This window comes from Rhinopithecus bieti, unplaced genomic scaffold (genome assembly GCF_001698545.2).
Source record: "Rhinopithecus bieti isolate Rb0 unplaced genomic scaffold, ASM169854v2 scaffold_1014, whole genome shotgun sequence".
Lineage (NCBI taxonomy): Eukaryota > Metazoa > Chordata > Mammalia > Primates > Cercopithecidae > Rhinopithecus > Rhinopithecus bieti.
This window is the reverse complement of record NW_016803499.1, coordinates 4,559,806-4,584,353: the sequence shown is the minus strand read 5'-3', so window position 1 is coordinate 4,584,353 and position 24,548 is coordinate 4,559,806. Positions and strand designations below refer to the sequence as shown.

At 49.0% G+C, this 24,548-nt stretch overlaps 1 protein-coding gene across 2 annotated transcripts in view; it reads left to right on the top strand.

The window, feature by feature from the left end:
• Positions 1 to 24,548, top strand: part of SHANK2 (SH3 and multiple ankyrin repeat domains 2) — a 667,466-nt gene that overhangs the window by 86,326 nt on the left and 556,592 nt on the right. For both annotated transcript variants that reach the window (XM_017887194.1, XM_017887185.1), the window contains exons 3-5: positions 10,871 to 11,074; positions 16,685 to 16,756; positions 19,974 to 20,082. In XM_017887194.1, coding sequence (XP_017742683.1) covers positions 10,871 to 11,074; positions 16,685 to 16,756; positions 19,974 to 20,082 — 385 coding nt within the window. The remainder of the gene's footprint in view (positions 1 to 10,870; positions 11,075 to 16,684; positions 16,757 to 19,973; positions 20,083 to 24,548) is intronic.

Here is a 24,548-nt window from a genome sequence, read left to right as displayed (position 1 = left end):
AGGCCGGGCACGGTGGCTCAAGCCTGTAATCCCAGCACTTTGGGAGGCTGAGACGGGTGGATCACGAGGTCAGGAGATCGAGACTATCCTGGCTAACACGGTGAAACCCCGTCTCTACTAAAAAATACCAAAAACTAGCTGGGCGTGGTGGCGGGCGCCTGTAGTCCCAGCTACTCGGGAGGCTGAGACAGGAGAATGGCGTGAACCCGGGAGGCGTAGCTTGCAGTGAGCTGAAGTGAGCTGAGATCCGGCCACTGCACTCCAGCCCGGGCGGCAGAGCGAGACTCTATCTCCAAGAAAAAAAAAAAAAAGTTATATCTACACTCTAGTTTATTAAGTGTGTAATAGCATCATGTCTAAAAAAGTAATATATATACCTTAATTAAAAAATACTTTATTGTTAAAAATACTTAGAGTCACCTGCATCTTCAGTGGCCTGTAATCTTTTTGCTGGTGGAGTGTCTTGCCTCCTGTTGATGGCTGCCGACTGATCAGAGTGGTGGTTGCTGATGGTTGGGGTGGCTGTGGCAATTCCGTAAAATAAGACAGCAAAGAAGTTTGCTGCATTAATTGACTCACAAAAGATTTCTCTGTAGCATGCAATGCTGTTTGATAGCATTTTACCCACAGTAAAACGTATTTCAAAATTGGATGAAATCTTCTCAAACCCTGCACTGCTTTGTCCACTGAATTTATGGAATATTCTAGATCGTGTGTGGTCACTTCAACGGTGTTCACAGCATCTTCACCAGGAGTAAATTCCATCTCGAGAAACCACTTCCTCTGCTCATCCCAAAGAGGCAGCTCCTCATCCATTCAAGTTTTATCATGAGACTGCAGCAATTCAGTCTCATCTTCAGCCCGACTTCTAATTCCAGTTCTCTTGCTATTTCCACACCTGCAGCTCCTTCCTCCACTGAAGGCTTGAACCCCTCAGAGTCATCCATGAGGATTGGAATCAACTTCTTCCAAATTTAATGTTGATATTTTCACCTCCTTTTATGAATCATGAATATTCTTTGCTGAGAGCGGTGGCTCACGCCTGTAATCCCAGCACTTTGGGAGACTGAGGCGGGTGGATCATGAGGTCAGGAGATCGAGACCATCCTGGCTAACGGTGAAACCCTGTTTCTACTAAAAATACAAAGAATTGGTTGAGTGTGGTGGCAGGCACCTATAGTACCAGCTAGCTACTCAGGAGGCTGAGGCAGGAGAATCAGTTGAACCTGGGAGGCAGAGGTTGTGGTGAGCCGAGATCACGCCACTGCACTCCAGCCTGGGCGACAGAGTGAGACTCCATCTCAAAAAAACAAACAAACAAACAAACAAAAAAAAACCGTTTGTGAGAGTTGGAATCAACTTCTCCCCAGCTTAATGTTGACATTTTCACCTCCTCTTATTACACATGAATCTTCTTCATGGCATCTGGAATGGTCCATCTGAGGAATCTATGGCAGCTATAGTCTTACAAGATATATTGTTAAATAATAAGACTTGAAAGTCGAAATTACTCCTTAATCCATGGACTGCAGAGTTGATACTGTGTATGCAGGCATGAAAACGTTTATCTCCTTGTGCATCTCCATCAGAGCTCTTGAGTGACCAAGTGCATTGTTAAGGAGCGGTAATATTTGGAAAACAATCTCTCTTTCTGAGCATTAGGTCCCAACAGTGGGCTTACAATATTCAGTAACGTGCTGTAAACAGATGTGCTGTCATCCAGGCTTTGTTGTTCCATTTATAGAGCACAGATAGAGGTGATTTAGCATAATTCTTTTTTTCTTTTCTTTTCTTTTCTTTTCTTTTCTTTGAGATGGAGTCTCTCTCTGTCACCAGGCTGGAGCGCACTGGTGTGATCTCGGCTCACTGGAACCTCTGGCTCCTGGGTTCAAGCGATTCTCCTGCCTCAGCCTCCTGAGTATCTGGGGCTACAGGTGCCTGCCACTATACCCAGCTAATTTTTGTATTTTTAGTAGAGACGGGGTTCCACCATGTTGGCCAGGCTGGTCTCTATCTCTTGACCTCATGATCTGCCCACCTCAGCCTCCCAAAGTGCTGGGATTACAGACGTGAGCCACCGCTCTCAGTCGGTTGATTTAGCATCATTCTTAAGGGCCCTAGGTTTTTTTGAATGATATATTAGCATAGGCTTCAACTTAAAGTCACCAGCTGCATTAGCCTCTAACAAGACAGCCTGTCCTTTGAAGCTTTTAAGCCAGACATTGACTTCTTGTCTCTAGCTATGAAAGTCCTAGATGCTATCTTCTTTCAATAGAAGACTGTCTTGTCTACATAGAAAATCTGCTTTTTAGTGTAGCCACCTTCATCAATGATCTCAGCGAGATCTTCTGGAGAACTTGCTGTAGCTTCTCCATCAGCACTTGCTGCTTCACCTTGCACTTTCTGTTATGGAGATGGCGTCTTTCCTTAAACCTCACGAATAAACCTCTGCTAGTTTCCAGCCTTTCTCCTGCAGCTTCCTCACCTCTCTCAGCCTTCACATAATTGAAAAGAGTCAGGGCCTTGCTCTGGATTAGGCTTTGGTTTAAATGAATGTCGCGACTGGCTTGATCATCAAAGTTTGACGACTCCAACCTTCTCCCTTTCAGCACTAAGGCCTGTTTCACTTACCGTTTGCGTGTTCACTGGAGTGGCCCTCCTCATTTCCTTCAGGAACATTTTGTTTGCATTCACATGTTGGCTTACTGTTTGGTGCAGGAGGCCTCACTTTTGGCCTGACTCAGCTTTCAACATGCCTTCCTTGCGAAGCTTAATCATTTCTCATTTTTGATTTAAAATGAGAGATGTGTGACTCTTCCTTTCACTCGGACACGTAAGGGCCACTGTAGGGTTATTACTTGACCTAATTTCAATATTATTGTGTCTCAGGGCATAGGGAGGCCCAAGGAGAGGGAGAGAGGTGAGAAAATAGCTGGTCATTGGAACAGTCAGAACACACAGAACTTTTATTAAGTTTCCTATCTTATATGGGTGTGGTTCATGACACCCCAGAACAATGACTAGTAACGTAAAAGATCACTGACCACAGATCATCCTAACAGATATAATAATTATGAAAAATTTGACATAGTGCAAGAATTACCCAAATGTGACACAGAGATATGAAGTGAGCACGTGCTATTGGAGAAATCACGCCGATAGATTTTCTCGTTGCAGAGTTGCCACAAACCTCCAATTTGCAAAAACACGTTCTCTGTGAAACTCAATAAAGCAAAGTGAAATAGAACTGGATATGGCTCTAATTTATGTTTTGCCTGCACTAAGATTGGAAGTGGGTGTGTATAAAGAGGAACATAATCTATCACTTGAACAGCAAGCACTTGGGAGATGGGGAGATTTGACTTGGGTTTAAATCAAACCTCTACTGCTTTCTAGGAGTATGACCTTGGTGTAGTTACTTGAAGTCTCTGAGGCTCAGCTTCTTTATCTAGAGAATGAGAATAATAATATTATTATTATATAAACAGTGAGAATAATAATATTAGTATATAAACAATAATAATATACAAATAGTAATGATAATATCCACTTGTGGTGAAGGTGAATACGGTTAGCAGAATTTCTGGCTTATTAGGAGTCAATACATGGTAATCATCACTGTGTCGTGGTTATCATCATTATCACTGTCATCACCATCATCTTCATTATCACCACTACTACCATCATCATTATGATCACCACTGTCATCATCGTCACCATCACCATCATCACTACCATCCCCATCACCAACATAATCACCATGATCACTATCATCATACCATCATTATCACCATTATCATCACCATCACGATCATCCGCATCATCATCACCATCATCACCACCATCATTACCATCACCTCCATCACCATCATCACTATCATAATACCATCATTATCACCATTATCATCACCATCATCACCTATATCGTTATCACCATCACCCATGTATCACATCATCATCACCTATTACATTCACCAACCACATCATCATCACCATCACACCAGTTACATCCCCATCACAAACATCATCCACCATTATCCAGCTACCATTATCGAGCTAATCATTGTACCATCATTATCACCATTCATCATCACATCACTATCATCACACTAATCATCACCATCCACCTCCATCACCATCCATCATCATCGGCTATATACCCATCATCCCATTATTATCCACCATCACCATCATCACCACTACCTCCCATCACAACATCATCATCATTAATCACTAGTCATCATACCATCATCATCACCATCACCACTTATCATCACCATCACCATCATCATCACCATCATCACTATCATTATACCCCATCATTATCACCCTTATTGTCACCATCACCATCATCACACATCCTCATCACCACTACCATCACCATATCATCCACCATCGTTATCACCATTATCCACCATCACCATCATCATCACCATCATCGCATCAATCACCATCATCATCATCATCACCATCATCACTATCGACTCACCACTACCATCCCATCACCTCAACATCATCCCATTTATCACTATCATCATACCATCATTATCACCATTATCACATCACTTATCATCATCACCACCATCATGGCTATCATAAATTACCCCATTATCACCGTTATCACATCACCATCACACATAATCACTATCGCCAATCACCAACATGATCTCTGTCATCACCCATTATCACCACCATCACCATCATCCCCCCATCACCCTCTCACCATTACTGTCACCACTACCACACCATCACACCATTACAACTACCCTCATCATAATCACACCATCTATCATCATCTCCCCTGTTAGACACTGACTCTTTAAGGGGGCAAGAGCCCATCTCTGTCATCTTCATGTTCTTCTCACCACTGCTGTCCTGGTGGCTGGTATAGGACCTGCGCACAGAGATACAAGCTCAAGAGAGAGAAGAGAGGTGTTTCCTCCAGCAATCCTTTAGAGAGTGGCCAGGGCTGGGACTCCTTACACCACTATTGTCTTTGCCAATCCTTTCTGTACTATCTGCGAGTCATCTGACAAATCACTCACTCACTCAGAATGTCTCTAACAAATTATAAAGGAATAGCCATCTCACAGGGCTGTGAAGGACTGGATCAGGTACTGTTCTCCTCAAGGAGAACTTGACATACCGAAGGCTCCACATGGTAACAGTGGGACCAGGAAAGGGTCACTTAAGGCAGAAAACTGTCATTATGCCATCCACCTGCCAGACAATCACTGTTTCACCTTTGCTTCCCTCCCCTTCTTATGCTGGGCCCTCACTGGAAGTGCTCCCCAGACTCGTATTGACCTCTGTGTTCCTGGGCAGCAGCTAGGATGGTTCCACTCCTTTACCAAGCAGCGCACTTATTCCTTCCTCTGGGTCCTCAGGGGCTTGTGTTAGCAATGAATTTTTACCTATTTCCATATTTATGGACAGTTGAGTATAGAGGATGGGTGATCATGAATTTACACCTATGTTACAAGGTTGAGTGGTGCGAAACCAACACTCAGGTGGTAGGATATTGCACTTCCTTATAATCTATCTTGTGCTTCGCTGCGCAACACGCATCACTTGTTGGAATCAAATTTCAAGACCTCAATGTGTCTTAGAATATCTTGGAACATAGTGGCTTAGCCTATAGACGATATGGTACCTTGTTCGCGGATATTGGTTAGGTGCAGTAAATTATATTAGCACGGTGTTCCGTGTGGAAGGGTTTGAAATGCGCTAAGCGGATCTGCTCTCCAATGTGTATTCGAGGAACCGTTTGTGTTGGTGTGACTCGTACGCTGAGTGTGAAAATTGTGCGGTGTGTGTACGAGAATACGACAACTATTTCCTGTTAGAGCGCGCAGGAGGCGATGGGCGCGAAGAAGAATGGCCAGAAGAGCATATGACCTAGAATCTTCGCTGCTCATGATGTGTAAGTGAGTCGAGGGCTGATATATTCTCTCTGTGGATGTAATAATATTCGCTATTCTTGTGTGTAGTTTAGTTAGTTATTTCCGCAATGCCTACCTATATAAGGGCCACGGTGAATTAAACAATTTGTGTCATCGCGCGTACACAATGTCCTCGTACTATTCTCATCATATCCAGGGACTGGGTAGGTCTCCTCTAGAGTAACTCCGCAGCAGCGCTAGTTTGTCCTCTCCACATATATAGCTGCAGCGCCTAGGTGATAGCTCGAGAGAGTATTATTGTGTGTATGGTAAGGGATTGGTACCTTATCTGATGGTGTTTGTAGGATGGAATGTTAAGTCATGTCCCAGATTCATACTCTACACGACTATACACTCTACTGGCCTGGTTGCTGGAGAAATCAGGAACTTACCGTAGTCTGGAGCAATTCTGACCTAATACATTGCTGGATATATCAGAATGCCGAATGAACACACTAGGTCTTCTGTCCCTAATTCATTAACATCATAGTGTAGAGAATGTCTCCTCGTTTCGCTGAGACCTGTATATCCAGACTAATTCTGTACTCACTTTTCTTTTTAATTCTCTCCCATGATATCATCGTTCATGTTAGCATGTGTGCATACATGTATGTATACATTGTAGGCGGTTCTTATTTATAATAGAGTGATGTTGACATTGATAGCCACTAATTGATGTCTTGCTATAGATCCTATTAACGATTATCTCCTTATATATAATGTACTGATACTTATCCTCTTAAGTATGTCTTTGTGTCATCCTACCGCTCTAGACTCTGCTCCGACTCACCCTAGGATCGTCAGGTTCTCTCAGGTGTAAGGATGAATGCTGTTACGGGGCTGGCCCTGTGCTAGTGTCAGACGTGTCTCCTTCAGTTCTGTTGCTCAAATCCATTCCACCTAGGACTTGCTAGTGAGAGAAGGATCGAGCAGCGAGAGGCAGATCACGGATGTTTGGTTTCTGTCCTGTGCAGGATAGAGTTCTCGCTCAGAATGAGACATGGCCTGGTTTCCACAGTTTCATCGGATAGGATGAGTCCCTCGTGCCTATAACTGAGAACAAATTAGACCTCAAATCATATTTTTTATGGGGCATTGGTGGTCACGCGTGCTCCTGTATTTGCCAGATGCTTTACTCGGGATGGTGTATATGTGCCACATTTTTCCTTAATCCAGGTCTGTCACTGATGGACATTGGGTTGGTTCCGTTCTTTGCTATTGTGAATAGTGCTGCAAATAAACCATATTGTGTGGGCATGGTGTCTTTTAGTTGCAATGATTTTATATCCTTTGGGTATATCCCCAGTAATGGGATGGGCTGGGTCAAATCGTATTTCTAGGTTCTAAGGGTCTTGCTGAAATAGGAAAATTGTTTGAACCCGGGAGGCAGAGGCTGCAGATGAGCTGAGATCACACCATGGATGACTCGCAATCATCCTGAGCTCTTCCATGATGGGTGAACTGAGTTTCACTCCACCAATGATGTAATAAAGTGGTCCTATTTGCTCATGGATCATACTCCTCAAGCGACCTGTTGTTGTTCTCTCGCATTATATAGGAATAGAAATACAAAATAATACTAAAATGGTTTGTGACAATTACCTAGGAATCCTTTCACACATATGTAGGTAATTGTTTTGCCACTTTTTTAGAAGACCTGAGTGATGATGAGCATTTTTTCATGTGATCCTGTTGGTATGCTCCATATTACTGCTCTTTCTTTTGAGAGTAGTGTCTTCTGTTCATATCCTATGCATTCTTCTTTAGATTTTGTGGTGTGGAAAACATAAGTTTGTTTTTGATTTTTTCTTGTAGTAATATTCTAGTTTCTTTCTTGTTGTAAATTTAAGTTCTTTGTAGAAGAAACTGGATCCTTTCCTTACACCTTATAAAAAATTAATTCAAGATGGATTAAAGACTTAAATGTTAGACCTAAAACCGTAAAAACCCTAGAAAATAACCTAGACAATACTATTCAGGACATAGGCATGGGCAAGAACTTCATGACTAAAACACCAGAAGCAATGGCAACAAAAGCTAAAATAGACAAATGGGATCTAATTAAAGAGCTTCTGCACAGCAAAAGAAACTACCATCGGAGTGAACAAGCAACCTACAGAATGGGAGAAAATTTTTGCCATCTACTCATCTGACAGAGGGCTAATATCCAGATTTTCTTGCTTTTTGAGGACACAGTTATTGCAGTAGGGCCCACCCTGCTCCTGTATGACCTCATCTTAATTTGATTACATCTGCAAAGATCCTATTCCCCAAATAAATCACATTCATAGGGTGTGGGTGTTAGGACTTCAACATTTATTTAGAGGGACACAGTTCAGCCCATAACAACATGTCTTATTTATATTCCATTTGATCCTGACAGCAACCCTGAAGTTAAGTAGTGGCTTTGATTTTCATGGAAGAATTGGAGGACTGCTGGGTGGGTGGGTTTCCCTAGGAATCAAGGTTGGTGTGCGCCACTGGGTTGCAAACCCACGCTTTCCGACCTTTGAGCTCTTGCTCCTTCTAGATGATTCTCAAGGCGGTGCTCTTAGCATTTCTGGAGCCGATGGTTCTTGTTTTGTGGGGTTGGCCCCCGTGCTGCACAGACACAGCGTCCCTGCCCTGTCCACAAATGATGGTGGATACCTATCTTTGCAATCCCCTGCAGTGGCACAGAAGTCCCCTGAGAGGCAATTTGGAGCCCTGTGCTCCTCCAAGGAGTTGCCCCTTGGCTGAATCTTTTCTGCAGGTGTCAGGGAGGGAGCCATGGGCTCTGTGGATGTTGGAGCTTGAATTAGAGGGGCCCAGAAGGATTCCTGAGACTGAAGGGTGAGTAGTGAGCGGCCCCGCCTGGTCACACCTGATACAGCTTGTTTCTTGTGCCAGGAGTTTCCAGAGAGTCCTTGCTCAGCCAAGGATGGGGGAGGGTGTGGGTCTGGAAATCTTTCTGGAATAAACAACTACCCCTACCCAGCCTCACAGCCCTGGGGGGGTGGGGGGGTGGGGGCGGGCTTTGAGAGCTACATGTGAGCTCAGCCTTTGACCTTGGAAGGGAGAAACAGGAACTTTTGTGCACAGGGTGTCAGGTTTCCTGGCAGGGAGGACTCTGGCCACCCACTGAACCCAGGCTCCGGTTGGCAGTCCCAGGATCATTTTCCCAGCAATGAGGAACTTACCCTCGGCCTGTCTTGGGAAGATGGTAGGGCCTTTTGCTTTCTTGAGCACAAACCCACAAATTCCCAGATAGAGGATTGGTTGGAGCCTCATATTCAATCGAACCTCCTTTCGTTCTGAACACGTTGACAGTGACAAAGGGAATTATTGAGCCCCTGCTGACAGCTATTCAGTAGAATATAATCTTAATTCAACAGAAATTAGAAGTCATGGTTAGAAGTGGATTTGCCTGGCCTTTGCCTTTCCTGGCTCACTGGTGAGTCTCACAGAGGGGACCTGGGAACGTGACCGAGTTGCTGTTATTTCAGTTCTCAGAGGTGCCATTATGTGTTTGAAGTGTTGTGATTGGTTTGCAGGCCCTGTTGACACTATTTAACTTTGCAAAAATGAACTCTCGTGGCAACTGATTTGATTTTCCGTCAAATCGTTTTTCCGTAATTGCTTTCCTGTATCCTTTGGGAGAGGTGATGACGGTGTTTTTAAAGCTTTTCTGTTCAGAGTCAGCGTGGGTAGTATGAAAACTTTCTCGTCAGCGCGGTTATAAGAAAAGGCTCCCACCGAGTCTGAAATGCTAAAGAACAATCCGTGTCAAAATTAAGTCACGTTGTAATATGCGCGGGCTGTGGTTCTGAATGTGTGTTCCCCAGGACGGCAGCAGCAGTGCCTTGGGATTTGTCTGAGATGTAGGTTCTCGGGCCCCACCCAGACCTGCTGAATTAGACATTCTGTTAGGGAGACGTAAGTGGGGTCTGTGACCTGTGTTTTTCAAACTGCTGGAGTTTGAGAAGTGCCATGCAAGTGAGAGAGTGCCCTGAGGCGACAGGTGGTCATCGATGACCAAAAAGACACTGTGAGGGTCGGGTGCGGTGGCTCACGCCTGTAATCCCAGCACTCTGGGAGGCCCAGGCAGGCAGATCACAAGGTCAGGAGATCAAGACCATCCTGGCTAACACGGTGAAACCCCGTCTCTACTAGAAATACAAAAAATTAGCTGGGCATGGTGGCAGGTGCCTGTAGTCCCAGCTACTGGAAGGCTGAGGTAGGAGAATGGCATGAACCCAGGAGGCGGAGCTTGCAGTGAGCTGAGATAGCGCCACTGCACTCCAGCCTGGGTGACATAGTGAGACTCTGTCTCAGAAAAAAAAAAAAGACACCGTGAGGGCTAGAGATTTTTTTGTTTGTTTTGTTTTGTTTTTTTGTTTTTGAGACAGAGTCTTGTCTTGTTGCCAGGCTGGAGTGCAGTAGCGCAATCTTGGCTCACGGTAACCTCCGACTCCCTGGTTCAAGCGATTCTCCTGCCTCAGCCTCCCGAGTAGCTGGGATTACAGGCATGCGCCACCATGCCCAGCAAATTTTTGTATTTTTAGCAGAGCTGGGGTTTCACCATGTTGGCCAGGGTGGTCTCGAACTCCTGACCTCGTGATCTGCTCACCTCAGCCTCCCAAAGTGCTAGGATGACAGGCATGAGCCACTGCACCCGGCCAGTGCTGGAGATTTGAGTCCGTGGTGAGATCAAGGCCAAAGAGACCAATGTCTCGTTCCTTCCTTTTTCCCTTCTATATTTACCAAATGTCTCTGTCCCAGCCACCAGTAGGCTTTATTTTTCAGCGTGAAAAGCCGTGGGTTCACTGTTCAGAGGAAGTGTTGGGAAGGGGTTGAAGCAGCTTTGTCATCTCTGACCATGTGCCCCACGTGGGTGACTCAGGTAGCGTCCTCCGTCACTCACCAGCTGTCTTTGTCCTTCCTGGCAGAAATGCATTCGATTTAACCCGGACGCCACGGTGTGGGTTGCAAAGCAGCGGATCCTGTGTACATTAACCCAGAGTTTGAAAGATGTCCTGAACTACGGCCTTTTCCAGCCGGCCAGCAACGGGCGCGACGGCAAGTTCCTGGACGAGGAGCGGCTCCTGCGGGAGTACCCACAGCCCGTGGGCGAGGGCGTTCCTTCCCTGGAGGTATATTTCAGCCCACGGTGCATGGACCGTATTTGTGTCACAGCCTGGATGCCGTGGTGGGTGGGGGAGACATGGTGATGGGGGGAGATCAATTCCATTTGCACTGGGAAATTATCCCCACATTTAAAAATCAATCTGGGGTCTTGAGGTTTGATATGGTTTGGCTCTGTGTTCCCCACTGAAATCTCACCTCTAATTGTCATCCCCACATGTTGAGGGAGGAACCTGTAATCCCCATGTATTGGGGGAGGGAGGTGGTTGGATCATAGCGGCTTCCCATGCTGTTCTCATGATGGTGAGTGTGCGTTCTCACGAGATCTGATGGTTTTATTCTAAGTGTCTGGAAGTTCCTCCTTTGCTCGTCTCTCTCCTGCTGCCTTGTGAAGAAGGTGATTGCTTTCCCTTCACCTTCTGCCATGACTATAATGTTCCTGAGGCCTCCGCAGCCATATGGAACTGTGAGTCAATTAAACCTCTTTGCTTCATAAATTACCCAGTTACAGGTATTTCTTTATAGCAGTGTGAAAATGGACTAATAAAAGGTTGCATCTGATTTTGCCGTGAATCTCACACTGTTGTACAACTTTTATAATTTTTTTTTCACTGCAGATTCAAAGAATTCCTGGAGAGAAATCTTGCTGTGAATAATAAACCATGGGTCTGATTCAGGCTTTCATAACCAGGACCGTGGGTCCTGAGCATGCAGAACGGGGCTCCCCATGCTTCTCTGAGGGATTTTAAGTTTTTCCCTCCCAGCGCCTAATGGATGGTGTGTTCTCCTTCTCCACCTATCCAGACACCAGCTGGATGTCAAGAATTAATTCAATTCTGACACTAACTACAAGTTTAAGGGCTCAGTCCCACAAGACGGCCCTCCATAAACGTCAAGTCCCCAGGCCACCCACACTTCTGTCCCATTTGGCTGTGAACTAGGGGTTCCCACCACTCCCTTTTCGGGTTCGATCACTTGCTAGAGTAGCTCAGAGAACCTAAGAAGGCATTTTAACTACTACCCCCGGCTTATTACAAAGTGTACAAATGCACAGCTGATGAAGAGGTGCACTGGGCGAGGTCGGGAGGGCCCAGCCTGCAGGAGCTTCCGTCCCTGTGGAGTTGGGGGTGTGCCACCCTCCCAGCACGTGGATGTGCTTGTCAGCTTGGAAGCCTCCAGGCCCCGTTGTTGAGGGATTTTTATGGAAGTTTCATTACATAGGATGAAATCACTGACCATGGTGATCCCATTCCATCTTGCTGGTCAGCAGGGAGGCTGGGAGTCCTGACCCTCAAGTCATGGTCTGATCCTTCCGGTCACCAGCCCCCATCCTGGAAGCTGTCTGGGAGTTGAGAGTCATCTCATTAGTGCTCCGGGGATACTCTTATCACCGAGGACATGCCAAGGGTTTTAGGAACTCTGCCAGGAATTGGGGACACAGGAATTTTTAAATTACATCATGTTCCTCACGGTAGTCTTTCTTTCCTTGCTGTAAAGAAATAACTGTCTGGGTGAGGTGGCTCACGCCTGTAATCCCAGTACTTTGGGAAGCCAAGGTGAGTGGATCACCTGAGGTCAGGAGTTCGAGATTAGCCTGGCCAACACGGTGAAACTAAAAATACAAAAATTAGCTGGGTGTGGCCATGTGCACCTGTAATCCCAGCTACTCAGGAGGCTGAGGCAGGAGAATCACTGGAATCCTGGAGGTGGAGGTTGCAGTGAGCCAAGATGGTGCCATTGCACTCCAACCTGGACAACAAGAGTGAAATTCTGTCTGAAAAACAAAAACAAACAAACAACAGCAAAAATACCTGAGACTGGCTGAGAGAAAAGAGGTTTAATTGGCCCACGGTTCTGCAGGCTGTACAGAAAATGTGGTGCCGGCATCGGCTCGGCGTCGAGGCCTTAGGGAGCTTGTTCTCATGACAGAAGGTGAAGCAGGAGAAGGTGTTAGGTGGCAAGAGGGGGTGCAGGAGCGAGCAGGGGAGGAGTAGTTCCTGGCTCCCCCGTGAACTAACAGAGTGAGAACTGATTTATTACCTTGGGGAGTGCACTGGGCCCTTCAGGAGGGCCCGTGCAGGGCCTCCGTGCACGCCCCAGCACCCAAAGACCTCCCACCTGGCCCCACCTCCAACACCAGGGATCACATTTGAACATGAGGTTTGGAGGGGGCATACATTCAAACCATGCCATTCCCCAATTCATCTCTGAGTCCTTGGGTAACAGGGTGGCTGTGGCCATCCAGCTGTTCTCAACAGCACAACTTTGCTTCTACTTCCTGCCCAGGTGACCAGGACTCTTTGTGCTGCCGTCAGCAGCCACAAGCGCCTGGGCCTCCCTTCAGAAGTAGCCGATCCATAAGACGGGGCAGCCCTACACATTTCCATGCGATGTATGACCCTTGTCTCTGCCTTTCTGACCCAGGCTTGCTGCGCCCCAAGTTTACAGGCAGTGTTTCCTGTGGTGTATACGTGTTGGGTTATGTCAGTTAAGAGAAGCCGGAAACGGGTCATTTCTACTCCTGCACAGCATGTTGGCATCATTCAGTGACTGCACTCACTTTAGCTTAGTCAACAGTGAGAGTCTGCATGTGTGTAATTGCAACTGGCTTTTGAGCAACCTAAGTGGGTTCTCCACTCAGTGACTAGAGATTCCTCTGAAGCCCAAGATGTCATGGACGCCCACCCAGGACTAAGGCGATGCTGCATCTGCATGTTTCTCAGTTCCGTTGTGACGTTGAGGCTGAGGTTGTTGGGATCCCCAGTGTGGACCATGTGTCAGATTCGGGGAGGGGTTTCGGTGGAGAAAAAGATGAGATGCCACTTGGAAGTTGTGTGGTTTAGAGCAAATCGCTCAGGGGTCCTGGCCTCAGTTTGCTTATCTGTAAAATGGGTATCCATCGGGAAAAAAATTATCATTGAGGGCCAACTAAGGATCAGACACTTTTCAGGCACAGAAAAGTCAAGGTTCTGATCCCACGGACCTTACACTCCAGTGGGAGGTGATGGACCAGGAAGAGTAAATTCACGCAGTTCATTTCAGGGGCTGATCATATCCATAACGGCAGGAAAACTGGGCGAGAAGACCAGAGAATCTGGGAGCCTCCTCTGCATCTGGCCCCAGTACCTGTAGCTGTGCAACCTCGAGCCAGCCACTCACGCCCTCTGAGCCCCAGATTCCCGGTCTTCGAGTGAATGTTAGTAGTGACGTCCGGGAGTGGTGGTGAGGGCCAGAGGAAGTATTCATGGAACAGTGTGTGCGTTGTAAGCCTGGCCATCCACAAATCCCCAAACTGACGTTGCAGCTGCTGCTCTGATTTCATTGTCATGAAGTTGTTGCTGATACTTTCTGTTTGGTTTTTGTTTTGTTTTGCTTTTGAGACCGAGTCTCGCTCTGTCACCCAGGCTGGATTGCAGTGGTGTGATCTCGGCTCACTGCAGCCTCCGCCTGCTGCGTTCAAGTGATTCTCATGCCTCAGCCTCCTGAGTAGCTGGGATTACAGGTGCCCACCACCATACCATGCCCAGCTAATTTTTGTATTTTTAGTAGAGATGGGTTTCACCATGTTGGCCAGGCTGGTCTTAAACACCTGGCCTCAGGTGATCCACCTGCCTTGGCCTCCCAAAGTGCTGGGATTCCAGGTGTGAGCCGCCGTGCCTGGCCACAATTGTTGCTGGTACTTAGGTTTATTCATCTCCCCAGGCCACTGTCCCACCAGGTGACCTGCTGCAAAGGCTGAGATTGGCCCAGGAATTGACACATTAGGGGCAGGCATCAGTCTGGGCTCTTTGCTTCAGATAATTTCAGCATAATATGGTGGGCTGCTTGTGAAACTTTGGAGAAATAGCAAGAAAAAGGATTTGTGGTCCTGAGCCGGTGTCCTCTGTAGTCACGGGCTCTACATGTTTATGACTCTGGAATAAGCACTCCCCGCTTGAGTACTTTACCCACCTGCCCAGAGATGCTATAGGCCTGAGCTGATTATTTTATATCTGGAAAGGGGACCCGTAGAATTGAATTCCCTGAGACTTTTAGGCTTCGCCACGTAATCGTGAGCCTGAGAAGGCACCTGGCATCATTCTCAGTGGCTTCTGAAATCTGGACCAGAGGTGTGATTGGTTCCAGGGCATGGACACACAGAACCTGCTGTCCTGGAATCTAGAATCAGGTGGAAATTCTAAAATGGGCCTGTAGCTCTTCCTACCTGCTCTCTTCTGGGAAATGAATGGGTGCCCTTCTGACCAGCACACTTTCTCCCCAAACTCTGTGCAGCCTGCGTTTCACAGAACTTTCTGATTTCATAGCTGGTTTATTTTGGCACTTGAAAAGAAAACCCTACAAGTATCAGTCAGTGCACAAGAATTTTGTCTTTTGTCAAATAGCCATTTTCTCTGGCATGGTGGAAAAAGGAGAATAGGGTTGTTTATTTGGAAGCTTTCTATGAGATGCGACTTTTGGTTTCAGGATGAGCTCACCCACCCACTACTCCGCACTGTCATTTTACCCAGGGGCAGTTTTTGCTGGCCCTGAGCACACGTGTAACCGTGCAGGGTGACGGCATCAAGGGCAGTAAGGAGGGAGAGAGAAAGCGGACTTGTCTAGTGGCAGGTCTGTGCCAGGAAGCTCACATTCAATGCTCAGGCCACTCTGGGAGGTGGGTGCTGTTATCCCCATGGGGCAGATGAGGAAACTGAGGTGAGACAGGAAAGTGCCCAACCCTGAGTTACCCTGTGAGTTGAGAGTGTTAGGGCTGGGATTGGAACAGAGGTCCCGACTCCAAACTGCAGTGACTCCTAAATGCTCAGTGTCCTTCCCAGACCTTCTGCAGCATCTCCAGCCCAGCGGGGCACTGGGGGAGGGAGGAGGCGTTTTAGAGACCCACCAAGCCCGCTCCGACAATGTTGCTTACTCCCTACATCCGAGGAAGACGTGCCCCTTGGTCTATGCAATGATGTAATTTCCAGTTCAAAGGAGGTGCTGCTGTTTGCAGGGAAAAACAGTAGCTCCAGCGTTCTGGGTGGAGGTTGCGGGAGTACAGGAAGTGGGGCCTTTCCCAGCTCCAGCGTTCTGGGCGGTGGTTGCGGGAATACAGGAAGTGGGGCCTTTCCCAGCTCCAGCGTTCTGGGCGGGTGGTTGCGGGAGTACAGGAAGTGGGGCCTTTCCCAGGTGGGGCTTCTAAGGTGTGTTTTAACTAAGGTGGACGATGTAGGAGAAAAACCTGGTGTTTGGAGCAGCATCCTTGTTTACCAAAAGTGCTTTGCCAAGGGCTGATCGATTCCCCCGGGAGGAACCGTCACCATCCAGTTAGCTGGGGAGCCATCACCGGGTGGGAGACCTCCCAGCTTCTCACATGCAGGATCTTCTCTTTCCCTTGCTCCTGTTTCTTTTTATGGTTTTTTAGCTAAACTGCTGCAGAATCTTGGCAAACATGATGCTTAGGATGTTGTAGGCTCTGGGGTGCAAATACCAGTCATTTATTTAAAACTGGAAGGGTTTGCTGTGGGGTTCCCCGTCTTCTATGACATAGCCAAGGAACAGGCCCATTTTCCCTCTGAACAGCTGTGTGAAGTATTGACTTGTTTTCTCTCTCTCTTTTTTTTTTTTGTTTTCTGTGCCAGTTTCGATACAAGAAGCGGGTGTATAAACAAGCCAATCTCGATGAGAAACAGTTGGCCAAGCTCCACACAAAGGTATGCAGGGAACGGGCTGTTATTTACACGTACGGCATCCTCCTTGTTATCTTGTTGTGTTATCTTTAGACGCTCCGCTTCCAGGAGCACCTGCTGTGTACCTGGCGTGGCATGTGACCGGTCTGGGATGTACAGGCAGACGGGCTGTCACGGTGCACACTGCGGAGACCCACCCGGGAAGCAACAGGGGCTGCTTGGTGTGGCCCTGGGGGCTCGAGGAAGGAGGGCAGATCCCACTGGCTGCTCAAGGGAGGTTCAAAAGCGGTGGCTCTGAAGAGAGTGGGATCTAGACGCACAGCGTGGTGGAGGGAAGAGGGTCCATGCCGAGTCCCGTATTAGTGTTCTGCTGTTGTTGCTTCAGGAAAAGCCTTGTTAAAGTGCTGTTGACATAAACTGCACTGAAGTTAGACTGCAGGTGAGCAGCAGGGGCATTGCACGCGGTGTTTGCAACCTGGCAGAATGCACTATGCCCTGAGCTCAGAGTCCCAGATAAGACATCCACACCATGGACACCCTGCTGTTTCTCAGGGTGCTATGCGAGTTGAGGAGGAGGCATGGAGAGGGGTCTGAGGCATAGGATGTGTGGGCCGAGCAGTTTGCTTAACTGACAGGAGGAGGAATCTGTAATACCCAGGAGGCTTTTGTCCCGGCCCCTGGTGCTGTTCCTAAGGAGAGCCCAATAGCATTCCCTGCAGAGCATGGGGTGGAGAGTCGGGGCAGCTGCCTGAAGCACTTCCCTTCGAGGGCCCTGGTGCTCTCCAGGTGAGCTTCCCTGCAGCTGCGAGCTCACCAATGGCTTTCTCAGCCAGCAGGATCCTCTCGGGTTTTGTTTTGCTGCCTCCACTTCTTATATCAGATGGATGCAAGGATTCTGTTTGGTTGGTTTGTTTGAGACAGAGTTTTGCTGTGTTGCCCAGGCTTCAGTGCAGTAGCATAATCTTGGCTCACTGCAACCTCTGCCTCCTGGCTTCAAACGATCCTTCTGCCTCAGCCTCCTGAGTGGCTGGGATTACAGGCACGCACCACCATGCCTGGCGATTTTGTATTTTTAGTAGTGATGGGGTTTTGCCGTGTTGGCCAGGTTGGTCTCAAACTCCTGACCTCAGGTAATCCATACGCCTCGGCCTCCCGAAGTGCTGGGATTACAGGCGTGAGCCACTGCGCCCGGCGGGATTCTTATTGTACTCACTGGGTTCTAATCTGTCATTATCATTATTGATTTTTGTGCTCAGGTTGTCCAGATGTGGCCGGCAGTTGCCCTTCCTCTGGTGCTCTGCCCTGTGGCGCATCCCCACCATCCTTGATGCAGCGGCCACTTTCTGGCACAAGATGCTCTGGGCTCTTCCTATCCTTCCCCTGCCTCTGCCCTGGAATTTGCCTGGAAAGCGATATTCAGACAGCAAGATCTGGGTGCTTCTGGGTTTTTGTTTTAGTTTTTTTATCACCCTCTGATGTACAGATAAAAACGTATTTGTGAATTTTAAAGATGCTGATTTGTAAATAACAATGTAGGGTTTCAGTGACATCACATGTAGGTCGTGCGTTTTGGGGCATTTGATCAGGTCTGGTTCTGGACTATACAGAAAACGGTCAGGTGGAAATCCCGCCTGTGCCAGGAGGCTGAGAGTCCCAGGAACCTGCTGTCAGAAGCCACCTTTGTCCACCTTCTTTATTTTGAGAGAGGTACAGAGTAGGGACAAAGAATTAGGCTGGCGAGGAGTGTTAGACGCAGCAGGCAGAGGGGTGCCAAGTCCCACAGTCCTGCTCAAACAGCCCAGGCTGGCTCTGGATGGGCAGAGGATCATGACTTTTCTTACAACGAGGCTGGCAGAGGCTAGGAAAGTTCCCACCCCGTCAGGTTGAGCTGCGGACCGTCATGACCTCACAGCAAATGAGCCCCGCCCTTCACCTAGAGCCACTCGGGGACCAGGCTTCGCTGTTTTCTGCCTGTGTGGCCACGGGGTTCACCACAAAGTGGGTTAAGTACCAATCTGCGGGCCTCACTCCATGGCGATGGAGGCAGGAGGCTGGCCCTGGAAACTGGAGATTTGAAAAGTGCTCCAGCAGCCCGGCTGTCTTTTCCAAAAGCAGAGGAGCATCCGTAGCTCTCAGCAAAGTCTCTAAGGCCATTTGCACTGCTTTTACGAAATACCTTGGGTGACTATAAACCACAAAAGTGTGTCTCTCGCCATTCTGGGGGCTGGAAGTCTGAGATCGTGGCATCGGCAGGTTCAGCATCTGGCGAAGGCCTAGTTTCTGGTTGGGATGGCCATCATCTTGCTGTGCCTTCACGCGGAGGGAGGGGCGAGGGAGCTTTCTGGGACCTCTTCTGTAGTGACACTACTCCCATTCACGAGGGCTTCACTCTCCTGACTTTGTCACCTCCCAAAGGCCTTACCTCTCAATACTATTACATTGGAGATTATTCAACTTAGGAATTTTTGGGGGACGCACACAGTAAGTCCGTAGCACCAGGATGGTGAAGAGTGAGGGGATTTTAAACATTCATCCAGGACAGGATGATTGTACTTGCCTCGTGCCAGACACTGCGCTCAGCCTGTGGTTCCAAAAGCCTCAGCTCCAGGAGCCTCAGGGCTTGCAGTGTGCCCTGGCGAGAGTGGGTCTCCCGAGTGTACCAGTCAGGAACTTTCCCAGACCCTGGAAAGACATTTGTTTTTCTTTTTTGAGACAGGTCTTGCTCTGTTGCCCAGGCTGAAGTGCAGTGGCATGAATACAGCCTTGGCTCAGGTGATCCTCTTGCCTCAGCCTCCTGAGTAGCTGGAATCACGTGTGCCACCACATCTGGCTAATTTTTTGATTTTTTGTAGAGACGGGGTCTTACTTCATTGCTCAGGTTGGGACATTTCTTTTTTTTTTTTTTTTTTTTGAGAGGGAGTCTCACTCTGTTGCCCGGGCTGGAGTGCTGTGGCCGGATCTCAGCTCACTGCAAGCTCCGCCTCCCGGGTTTACGCCATTCTCCTGCCTCAGCCTCCGGAGTAGCTGGGACTACAGGCGCCCGCCACCTCGCCCGGCTAGTTTTTTGTATTTTTTAGTAGAGACGGGGTTTCACCGTGTTAACCAGGATGGTCTCGATCTCCTGACCTCGTGATCCACCCGTCTTGGCCTCCCAAAGTGCTGGGATTACAGGCTTGAGCCACCGCGCCTGGCTGGGACATTTCTTATAAAGATGTTTGAATTGTATTGTTTTTCCTTCTAGACCAATCTGAAGAAATGCATGGATCACATTCAACATCGCTCGGTGGAGAAGATCGCCAAGATGCTGGACCGAGGCCTGGATCCCAATTTCCACGACCTGGAGACCGGAGGTGGGCACTCACTAGAGGGGACCTTACCAGGCTTTACAGAAGCATAGAAAAGGCCAGCCCGCTGCTCAGGCTACCCGTGAATGACGCGGCCGTTACATTTTACTTGGTTTTGCTTGGTGTTTACAGGTACATTCTCACTCTCCTCTGGCTTCTCAGTCAGAAGGAGCCGAGTCCGTCTTGTCCATGGGGCATCCCCAAGGTCTTACACGGGGCCTGGACCACAGCAGGTGCTCGGTGCAGAATTGTTGAGGAAGTGAATGAGTGAATGAATGAGCAGATGACACGCATGTGTTGTGCCATTGTGTGCCAGCCTTGGGCACACGGATCTTTGGAGACACATATGTTTGTAAAGCCGGAGGATGTGTGTTTCTGCCTCCCGCTGGGCATGGGCAGCCCAGCAGACAGGCATCTGCACACATGCATCTTCTTATTCCCCTGCTGGAAACCACATTCCTCACGAGTGTGGGCCTCTAAGCATAGGTCGGGAAAGATGGCCCAGGCCCTTGGTGGTTCCACGAGTGTGTGAGTCTTCACAGCGTGACCATCCTATGCGCCAAAGGGTTCAGTGCCAACCCCCGCCTCTACTCAGTGTCAATAGCAACACCTAGTTGTGACAACCAGCAGTGTCTCCAGACATCACCCACTGTCCCTGGGTGTGAGCACTGTCACCCCAGGTGACAGTCCCTTGCCAGCGGGGCACCAGCTGGAGTTGGCAGGCAGAGGTTAGGTCCTTATGGAGAACCAAGAGTGGTGGAGGTGAGGGTCTCCATAGCAACTCAGAGTATGCACCCTCAGGTGGGCTATCCTGGGCTGGGAACACTCCTCCTGGACTCAGGGCAGTGGGCACCTCCCTCCCCTCTTGTCTTGAGTGTGCCAACCCTGCTTCTGGCCCCTGCATGGTGTGCCGTCATCACGTACTAGTGTCACACCTCAAAAATATAAAATACACAACAAATGTGTTTGTCAACTGAAGGATACCACTTTCTCATCATTTGTGGGGACCCCTCAGACCTCTGAACGCTGGGGGAGACCCTGCTGGGTGTGGATCCAGCCTGCACAGCTCTGCCTGAGCACTGCTGGAGGACTGTCCTTGACTCTTTGCCATTGTCTGTGTCTCTTAGGCTTCACTGAGTAGCAGGAGGAGCCGGCACAGGAGCTTTGATGCCTGTGACATCGGGAGGCAGGACTGCATGAGCGTGGCTCGGAGGGGCAGAGTGCACCCAGCGGGTAGGGAAAGGGTAGGAAGGCGAGTGCCTGTCTACAGCTGAGCAGGCCCCAGGCCCTGCGCCGATCCTCCATGAGTCAGGGAAACCTGGGGGTCTGTGTGCAGGGCAGTGACGTGGACAAGGCCGAGCTTTCGCTGGAGGTCTGGGCAGTCCCAGCTGATGGCATGAAGCAGGAGGCTGAGTTGGGCTTGTGTTGCTGGGGACATCTGGAGAGAGGGAGAGCGGAAAGGGAGTGATGGGGACAAGGGCATGTGGCGGGCAGGAGTAGTAGAGTCTCTAGGCCTGCAGGGCATCTGGAGGGTGGGTGGGCAGCTGCAGGGCTTCATCTTGTGTGAGTGGTGGCCCTCAGCCGTGGGGCCGGCAGTGGGAGGAGGAGAGGAGCTGAGGTGGGAAGCAGAGAGGCCTGACCCGGGCATGGTGGTGTGACGGAGAGCATGCAGGTCTGCAGGCAGCTCGGGAGAGCCCTGACCCGGGCATGGTGGTGTGACGGAGAGCATGCAGGTCTGCAGGCAGCTCGGGAGAGCCCTGGCCATTCGCATTTGTGGATGTGATGTGGACGCATTTTGTGCTGCGCTGACGTGGCAGTTTCTCTCTGGCGATGGCCTCTGTGCCAGCTCCTGGCTTTATGAGGACGTGAGCCCTTTCCATCTGAGGCTGTGAAAGTAAATGGACCCGGGGCTCCTGAGCTTGACCTTGAGCTTTGGAGCACCTCCACGGGCAGCCTTCATCCTGAGCTGCTGACCCGGACTCTCCCTGGAGACAGCCTTTGACTGTGGCTCCCACCACCCTGGCAGAGCCACTTATGTCTTCATCCTGGCCTCATCCAGGGCTGTTTCTGATGCTGCTGTGGGGTAACCAGGCAGCGTGGCCCTCTGTCTCGCCTTGGCCTGGCCAGCAGTAGAAGGAGGCTGGGGGTCCCTTCTGAGCTGCTCTGCTCCTCTCTTCCTGATGTGCCCCCTGTAATTGGCCCCCGTCCCAAGCCAGGCCTCCCCCCGGCTTCCTTCACCAGACGGTTGGTATCTCGACTTGAAGAGTTCTGAAATGACTGTTATTCCAGAATAGACCGACCCTCCATTTGCTGCTAAAAACGCATCAGTGCAGACTCTGAAACAGGTAAGCAGCGATTTCTCTGGGCCCTGCCTGGAGTTAAAGCTGCTGCCACTCGAATCCTGGATTAGGCCGGTGCCAAACATAAAGTTCATAGTTGTTAGAGCCATTGTGGAGCTGCGTAATTAAAGAGGGAGAAAGACCTGACCACGTTCCCCAGAACTCAGTAGAGACGGCTCGGGAGCCTGTTCCATGGAGACAGTAGCACGGAGTTACCTTTCGAACATTCTGAAATATTCTCATGATGACAAGCCTCCGGGCTGGTTTACTGATGATGAAGACCAAACTGAGAGAAGACACAGGAACCCCTGCTGTCATCAGGTCCCCGACAAGTGGCTCCGGGGAAAGATCACTCAGTTAAGGACAGGCGTTCTAGGGTCTCCAGCAAAGGCAGAGACCCATGGGGCCAGGGCCTGGGACGGGGCCCCAGTGGGTCTGGTGCTCAAGGACAGAATGCGTGCATGCTTCCTTACAGGACACTTCCCTGCATCACCCAGGGAGACGATGAGCACACAGAGGTTGGGGGTTTATTTTGTTTTGATTTTGGCCTCGACAGAAATCATTACCCCTCCCCTCCTCTTTCCTTGTTTTTTTTTTTGAGACAGGGTCTCCCTCTGTTACCCAGGCTGGAGTGTAGTGGCGCAATCTCAGCTCACTGCAGCCTTGACCTCCCAGGTTCAGGTGATTCTCCCACCTCAGCCTCCCAAGCAGCTGGGACTGCAGGCATGTGCCACCACGCCAAGCTATTCTTTGTAGAGACGGGGTTTTGCCATGTTGCCCAGGCTGGTCTCAAACTCCTGAGCTCAAGTGATCACCGGCCTCGGCCTCCCAAAGTGCTGGGATTACAGGTGTGAGCCACCGCGCCTGTCCTCTCCCCTCCTCTTCCCTCCCCTTCCTTCTTCTTGAGACAGGGTCTCACTCTGCCACCCAGGCTGGCACCATCACGGCTCACTGCACCCTTGACCTCCTGAACTCAGTTGATCTTCCCGCCTCAGCCTCTTGAATAGCTGGGACTACAGGTATGTGCCACCATACTCGAAATTCTGCTGCTGGAATTCTGGATTAGGCCGGTGCCAATGCAGAAAGTCCATAGTTGTCATGAACCACCATATGGTGCTGTGAAGCACCGTAATTAAAGGAGAAAGACCTGACCATGTTTCCCAGAACTGAGTAGAAACGGCTTGGGAGCCTGATCCGTGGAGACAGTAGCATGGAGTTACCTTATGGATGTTCTGAAATATTCTCACGGTGACAAGCCTCTGGGCCAATTTTTATGTTTTTTGTAGAGATGAGGGTCTCCCTGTGTGACCCAAGCTGGTCTTAAACCTCCTGGGCTCAAGCAGTCCTCCTGCCTCAGCCTTCTGAAGTGTTTGGATTACAGGCGTGAGCCACTGAGCCCAGCCTCTTATTTTCAATGTTAAAATTTAAAGCAGAATTATGGAATCAGTTCTCCCCTGGTTGTTGCCAAATGGCAATTTTATGAATCAGTTTTTCTTCTTGTAGTGGCTGATATTTCTCTATAAAGCAGAACTTCCTCTTCCCCTGCCTCCCTTTTGTGAAATGAGCAGAGATGATTTTTTAGAGCAGTTTTAGGCTGACAGAAAATTGAATGGAAGTACTGTGAGTTCCCATATTGGCCCCTCCCCCAGTTTCCCCTGTTAGTAATATCTTGCTTTAGTATGGGACATGTGTTACAATCAGTGAACCAATGGTGATCCTAAAATCCAAGCTCACACGAGGGTTCATGCCTGGAGTTGCACCCAAGAGTGATCCTAAAGTCCAGAGCTTACACGACGGTTCGTGCTTGGTGTTGTACCCACTAGTGATCCTGAAGTCGAATTTACACGACGGTTCGTGCTTGGTATTGCACCCAATAGTGCTCCTAATGTCAGAGCTTACACGAGGATTTATGCCGGGAGTTGTACCCACGAGTGATCCTAAAGTCCAGAGCTTATATGAGGGTTCAAGCTTGGTGTTGCACATTCTGTCAGTTTTGCCAGATGTCCTGTATCCACCGTCACAGTATCATAAAGATCAGCTTCACAGCCTGAGAGCTCCTCTGTGCCCCTGTTCATCCCTGAGTCCCTGGCAGCTGCTGACCCGTTTTGTTTTGTTTTGTTTGAGATTGAGTCT